Source organism: Mchenga conophoros, linkage group LG1 (genome assembly GCF_057382185.1).
Source record: "Mchenga conophoros isolate Kocher_MC1m ecotype Shallow Benthic linkage group LG1, M_conophoros_male_GT1.1, whole genome shotgun sequence".
Lineage (NCBI taxonomy): Eukaryota > Metazoa > Chordata > Actinopteri > Cichliformes > Cichlidae > Mchenga > Mchenga conophoros.
The window spans coordinates 4,518,679-4,526,300 of NC_140526.1; the positions used below are offsets into that span (position 1 = coordinate 4,518,679).

Here is a 7,622-nt window from a genome sequence, read left to right on the forward strand (position 1 = left end):
GTTTCCATGCAATAAACTTTTCATTTCATAAAAATACAGGGGACGCTTCTGTCCCCACCTCTCATACATAGTTTTACATCTTTTAAATAAAAATGAAAAATAAAACATTGCTTTGTTTCATTCTCCCTCCACCAATTCATTCTTGACAAGAGTTGTTTGAGGGGTTTTTTTGCAAACTGTGTCCTATATGTGTCTGTTTGATGCCTGCTAATTTGTGAAAATAATAATAACGTCTTCTAGTTGCCTATCAAGAAAGATGGAACTAGTTTAACTTTTGACAGCCTGTAGGGGAGGAAACATCAGCTACTAACTAATTTCATCAGACAGTTAAAGTGATTATTTCTCTTTAACTTAAAACGTTATATACAATGCACTAAAGGTTAATGTCAAGACTCCTGTCTATCTATCTGAAACCTAAGTTTTACTACATGGCATTACATTTACTTTTTTGTTGAACTGAATATCAAATGTGCGAGGATTGTTCAAAATGTTAAAGAGAAAATATTCAACTTTAACTTTTACTCTTAAAGACTCAGTTGTCATATTTTCCCATATCAGTTGTCTCTTGCTGATTAGCATTTATCACTTTTTTGGGAAAATACTTTTTTGCTTTATTTGAGGGGAAATTTATTGGTGAAATCATTTTTAAATGCCTTAAATAGCTTTAATGTTTTTGTAAAGTCTTGGGATCAAATTCATGTCAAGGACCAGTGGAGACCCCTGGTGGTTAAGCTAAATTTCCTGGCACTGTACTGTTAAACTCTTTAATTATTAGTTATTGAGTTGTAGCTATTGTTGCGTGAAGACATTTGATAACACAACTCTGTGAAGTTTGCAGTGTATTGTTTCTGCAATTTCTAAATGCTCCCTGTGTATGCATGAACATACACCAGCTGGAGGGACTAGCACTGATGAAAGATTGTACAGTGACGTTTTTGGTACCATGGACATAAATATTGCTACCCCCTTGCCCAAACCCTCTCCTCGTGCCTCACCAGTGGCACTGACCAACAGAAAAAGCCTCCCCCACAGGAGAACTTGGCCCATGTAACTAAAAAAAACTGCTCAAGACCAGCTAAAGGAAGCCAACAATATCTCAGTGTTTCCTCAGTCAGATTGAGGAAGGGTGAGATTCACTGGAACTAACTCAATCAGTACCTCACTCTTCAACTGATGGAACCCAAAGGATCAGATGCCAAATTTCCAGTGCCAGACACCACAGTACACCTCTAGCAAACCCATGTTACTGTCACAGGGTCAGAGGTAGTTTGGCAGCATGAAGAAGACCTGTAGTATTAGTATTAGGTAAGTATTGTCAATATTGTGGAATGTTGGATTAAATCCTGCTTGTTATTTTAATCTTTTGTTTTTAATCAACATTTGGTTGACTTAATCTGGATGAAAAGAAGCTTGTTCTGTGTTTTAACAATGAATTGATATTTTTCCAAGTAGCAGTTGCGCTTCATGCCTGCAGAGAAAGGCTGAGGTATACACACAACTCATGTGTATGGATATGCATTCATTAGACAATGCAATTTAAACATGAAGATGATTGTTTGTAATGCACACATGACAGCATTATGCATGCGTCACACACACACACACACACACACACACACACACACACACACACACACACACACACACACACACACACACACACACACACATATAGCTGTAAAGCTGTAAATTAGCACTAAAATACTAGATTGACAGATACCAGAGTGTCTGTTTTGATGTTTTCAAAAGGAAATTGTTCTGACAAATAGCCAGCATTGTGGATCGTTACTGGCAGTGTAAATGAGCGCTGTGTGCTAGGAGCAGGCTCAGCTTATTTTCTGCATCAGGATAGCTCACATTACCAACACCAACAGGTCACATTGATTGGGTCTCTTCAAATGCTGTTAACTGGTCTTAATGGAACAAATGTGTTTCCAGTAAATGTATGAAGGCAGACTGAAAGATAAATACACACAGATAGATGTGCAAACTCAGTATCAGACTTTTTTTTATATATAATATATGATAATATTTTTCCACTCTGAAGTCTGGTCCACAGCACTGAGTGTAATATTCAGTTCTGTGTTTCATCCCTTTGCATATGCATTTATTAATGTGAATCTGGCTGCTTGTTAACTTTCAGTCTATCTGCTCTTTTCTGTCCGCAGGTGATAATTAACCTGTTGGTACGATGGCCGTTACGCGACTTGCTTCTCCCCTGACATCCCAGCATATGTCGCTGCTGGCACACGACACATTCATGGAGCCCTTGATTTATCTTAGCACGTGAATCATCATCAGCACTGATGAATGTCACCCAGTTTAACCTCGATTGTAAACACATGACACTTTGACATTGCTTACAGTCAGACTCCCCACAGCAAGCTAGAACTTTTCTCATTTCACCATTCGACCTTAGCATTTCCAGGTGGCCTCACATCCATTCACTGTTTCTGAACACTGAGGTTGCAAGGTTAAGTATTTGCTACAACAAAGGAACAGGAAACCTGTCCGAGCGGATAGACTACTCTACAGTAGAGTAATTTTCCAAATATCTAAAATCAAAAAACGAAAATCATCTTAAATCGAGCAATTTCCATCGCAGTTTCCTTTTCCTTCCTTGAATACAAGCTCTGGGCAAATGCACACTATCTTCGTGCGTATTTACGCATGCAATACGAAGTGACAAAATACACCAAGTTACATTGTGAAAAGAAACACAAGATAGAAGAGTAAGAGTCAGTCCAAATTAGGATTTTGGCACTGCTTGTAGCAAAAGGAACGCACACAAACCGTCCTGTCCAATTGCAGCCTCACTCTCTCTCTCTCCTACTCTCACTGCCACACATCCACAGACCGGGCTGCTCACTCACACACGTGCACATCGCCTTTTGCTCACCTCTTTTATCCTGCACTCTGACGGTGATCTCCACTAGAGGCTCAGTCTCTCGGTCCAGTTTCCGGGTTATGATTATGTCCCCGGTGTCCCGACTTACGCTGACCGGTGAGCTCTCCACGTCGGGCTCAACCAGCTCAAACGTGGCCGACTGAAACCTCACCGGGTTCAGGTTCATCACCACTGAACCGATCCCTGCATCCTCGGACACGTTGATTAAAACTGGGCTATCTGATTCCAGTACTGACCTGGACTTTCTCGCTGGTACTTTCTCTTGCGATTTCGGTTTCCCTTTTCCCGGTTGGGGATTTAGTGAGGGCGCCACGGGCCACTGCCGTGGATTTATTTCCACTGTTATGCCCTGGCTTGTGCGAGGTGGCCACCCCCGGTCCCGGGCAAACACTTCAAATTTAATAGGTTCACCCAGGCCGAGGATGGAGTCGACAAGGAGGATGTCACCAGTTTTGGGCACCACGTAGAAACTTCCGTTTCTGGGCAGAGCAAAGTAGATGAGCTCGGCGTTCTTGCCGCTGTCATCGTCCCGCGCGGTGACCGTGTAGATCGCCATGCGGAGCGCAGTGGCATCATCGAGGCTCAGTTTCACATCGTCTCCGGGGAAAGTGGGCTGGTGGTCGTTAGTGTCCAAAACGTCCACCTTGATGGACGCCACCTCAGACACTAGTGGAGACATGTCTTCCTCTTCCCGGGAGAGTCCCGCGCATTGACCACAACACAAACCGAGACCTAGCGCATATTCGGCACGCTCCTCTCTGTCCAGAACCCTGGAAGTCTTCAGTAGAATATGTCCCCGTTTGTGGTGCGCAAAGACACGGAAATTCTCGCTGCCCTCTCCCAGGAGTTTGAGATGCGCTGCCGCGGAGCTGGGTTCCCCGGCACCGCACAGCCTTTGCGAGTTGAGTCGCTTTAATGGGACGCTCAGTCCGTTGACCCTGCAGCCCGGGGACGAGTTCTCAAATACATGGCCGTGAAAAAACGGCACCTGCTCCACGGTCCTGTTCCCGAATGCGCACGAAATAAAAAATGGTAAAACCACGACCCAAATCATGACTGGATATCTCTTTGGCTCCACGACACTAACGCGCCTCACATAAATCCATGTGTGCGTCTCTTCAACTTTCATGAAATTGTAGCGCACATATTTGTTGGCACCATATTTGAACTCGATGTGGGAGAACTTTGTCTCTACGCGTCTGCGCTGTGCGTCCTTCTTCTCTCCTGCCCTCCTCGGTCTGCCGTCTCACCAGCAGCGCTGTCTGTCTGTGCGCGTTCCAGGGAAAAAAAACGCTTACAGCTCGAGTACGCGCTTACCTCTGCACGCTTTCTCACTTCGTCTTGCGTGCGCTGATCCTCAGCGATCTCGTATGAGCATCACACCTAATCCTCCACTTGCTGCAAACTGCACACAGCCGCACAGAGACCTGCTTTCCAAGTGGAGCTCACTTATTACAGGGAGGAAAATCAATTTTCTTTGCATCAGATCTGCAGATGAGAGTTTGGTCATCAGGAGGATATAACACAAAACCGGCTGCTTTACGCATGCAGTGCCAAAGCTACCAGGTAAATTCATTTGTTACAATGATATGCGGCGGCAACAGATTTCTTATAGGAAATGAACTTCTCGGTAAAGCTGCACCGCATCGAATTAATGCGTGCTCGCGCTCACGCGCATAAACACTCTCCACCAGCGAGCAAGTATGTGCGTGTCAGGGGGATCCTCGGGGAAACGACCCGACCTCCCTTCTCCCAGTGATCAATGCCCAGTCTTGCACATCCATATCCATCACTCCTCTTTCCAATAACACGTCAGTCCACTGGATTAAAATAATGTAAAAATCGATCATTTTAAAACGTCTCCAGAGGGGCAAACAGAAAAGAAAAGCTTACAGCTTCTGGAAAGGACTCAGAAAGACTCAAGAGCTGTCTTTGTGTCACAGTAAAGTGGCCCGTTTGAGCGTGTTCATCTCACACTGTGTTTTTGTTTAGTCCCTAGGGGTCTGTGAATGTTGTGGGCAAGTTTCCAGCGAAATGAGAACAGTTCACTTTAATATAACATTGACAAATATTACATTCACTTTATATTTACCAGGTTTCACTGATATTGTCTCTTGGTCACATATCATTCACTACTATACTGACAGCACTCATGTAGATTCTTGATAATAGATTTGAGCTGTTTATGGATCCAGGGCACGGTCATTATCTCATCCAGAGTGCCTGTCTTCTGTGTGCTTTTGTGCTGTTTGAACTCCCACTCACTAAAACACTGCAACCTGTGCAGTTTTAAAAGTTTCACATCAGCAGTCCTTGGATAACACAAGTTTAAGGCTTTACACAAAAAAACTGTGTTCATAAATTCAATCAGGCTGGTGTTTAGCATAAAATCTAACATCAATGTGAAGGTGAATTCCCTTTCCAGTATAACTAGAATTAAATAAAACCATTTTTAATGTTAAAGGATATACACCCAATCTATTCATAACTGACCACAGACAACAATGAGGACTTTAACCTAAATGTAATCATCACGCCAAGTCTAAATCACACCCAGGAATTAGCAAATAACTGTGATAAGTGTAAAAAATGTACAGCTTGTATCCTTGTCTGCATTAATTGTTTTCTCCTAATGAAACACACAACTACAAACAACTCAAGCCCCTCAAATGAATCTATGTTGATGCAAAAAATACATAAATTTGAAAAAACAATCATATTTTCATTTACAGATTATTATACATAAGTATGCAATATGGTCCTTCCTTCACCAATCAGCTCCAGCCACACTTGCTCATCCACCAAGTTTTCCTGGTGAATGAAGTGAGACATGCTGAATTTCATTAAAGCGGGAGAGGAAACGCCAGAGTACAAAAATAGAAGTTGTTGTCTGTGTGGGTCAGAGCAGAGAAAAAGTCATGGAAAAACAAAATAAAACTAAATTCCATAGTGCCTGGACACATTGGACAGCTCCTTTGTGAAAACTAAAATAAAATTTTATTGCACTTAAAGTAATGTAATGAGTTGTAATCAGTTCAAGGATCATCATCACCTGTATCTTCTTCACTTTATCTCCGTGGGGAGCAGAGGAGGTGCGCACAAATGGTGAAACAGTCCCCAGTAGAGACTTCCACACTGAGCTGAACTCACAGTGAACAGATCACATTTAAACATTAAAGCATTTCTGTATTTTATTAATTTTATTCATTGCTCTTATTTTATGAAATGAACCCTGAATCTTGAATTGTGTTAGGTTAGTCATATTTTATTATATTTTACTTTATAGTTTGTGTTTTACATTATGTTGCTTTTATTTCTGTATTGTTCTGTTTCAGCTTGTCAGTTTGCGAATCAGTTTTAACTATGCTAATAAACGAGAGTGTAAGGCAGTGTGTCTGAAATGTGGTCGGGGTATGGATGGATGGATGTTTTCAAGAATATATATAACAGCATACAGAAATGCTGGATTAAAAAAACAAACAGACTTGTTTTTCGTTGCAGAGAGGTCATTTTGACCTTGACATTCTGATTTTCCAACTCCACCAATTCATTCCTTTAACTGCATATCCAGTGGAGGCTGGAGCCTACCCCAGCTACCATTATATAAGAGGCACAGTAGACGCGCTGGCAGTATTAGCTTCTTTCTGAGTAACCATTATATTACTCAGGTAGACTTGTTGAATTCAGATTTCTTATTGGGCCATTACTTAACCACTGTTCATTGATAAAGCAGTTTCATTATGTTTATTTTATGTATTATTCTGGACTTGATAAATCCTGTATTTTATTTTAATAATGTGCAAGAGCTTCAGCACATATTGAATTATTTTTGCTCTGTATTAGGTTGTTTAAGATGGATTCCTCCTTTGTCATAACAATTTAACATATATCAATACACAAAATAAGGGCTGATATACTCATGCAATAATACGATTGTAACATGAGGCGTTTTCTCAGAAACACCTTTTCAAAGCAAAAACAAGAGAGAGAGAGAGAGAGAGAGAGAGGGAGAGAGAGAGGAGCTGCAGACAGAGATAGATTTGGTCAGATGTTAAGCCTGACTACGGAGTAATATTCCCCACTGTGGCAGTGACAATGGCCCAGTGAGCACCAGACTGAATCATCTCTTCCTCTCATCTCTTTGTGTCTATGTGCATCAATTGGATTTGAAATAAAACTCAGTATGTATAAAGCATCCTGTGTAACTGTTTGCTTATTCATATCGCAATACTGAGCCTGTCAGCATTACAGACAGCTTTTCAGCAGATGATGTCTCTGGAAAAGTCACATATTCCAGTGAGGAAGCCAATGGGCATTTGAAGAGACGAGCACTGAAATTATCTGACAAACAACACGTTTACAAACTTGTTATTAAACTGGGACTTTTGAAGTATTCGCTGCACTGAAATGCTGTGATTGTGGTAGCACTTTACTTCAGGACAGTTAAGAAGAAGGTTTGCCAGGCAGAGCAATACTCAGACTAGTCATAACATTTCAAAAAAGATTCACAGCACCCTTTAGAAATAATTTGCAAAAAAGGATAACATGTCATCCTCAGTTACTTGTCTTCAGCATTATCATGGTGACAGCAACCCACCGATCTTGAGACCTTAAAAATGTCTTACTTGAAATGCTTCATACAAGATTTCGATTTAAAAGAAATTTGATTATATTTGTTAATGTTTTGTTCTTAATTATCGGTTTCTCACATGTT

General features: G+C 41.4%; 1 protein-coding gene across 2 annotated transcripts in view; it reads right to left on the minus strand.

Annotated features, from left to right (window-relative positions):
* The window catches only part of LOC146582763 (neural-cadherin-like), a 342,729-nt gene extending 338,602 nt beyond the window's left edge, over nucleotides 1-4,127 (minus strand). For both annotated transcript variants that reach the window (XM_085287908.1, XM_085287866.1), the window contains exon 1: nucleotides 2,900-4,127. In XM_085287908.1, the coding sequence (XP_085144034.1) occupies nucleotides 2,900-4,037 (1,138 nt within the window). In that variant the 5' untranslated portion in view covers nucleotides 4,038-4,127. The remainder of the gene's footprint in view (nucleotides 1-2,899) is intronic.
* Between the last annotated feature and the right edge of the window lie 3,495 nt (nucleotides 4,128-7,622).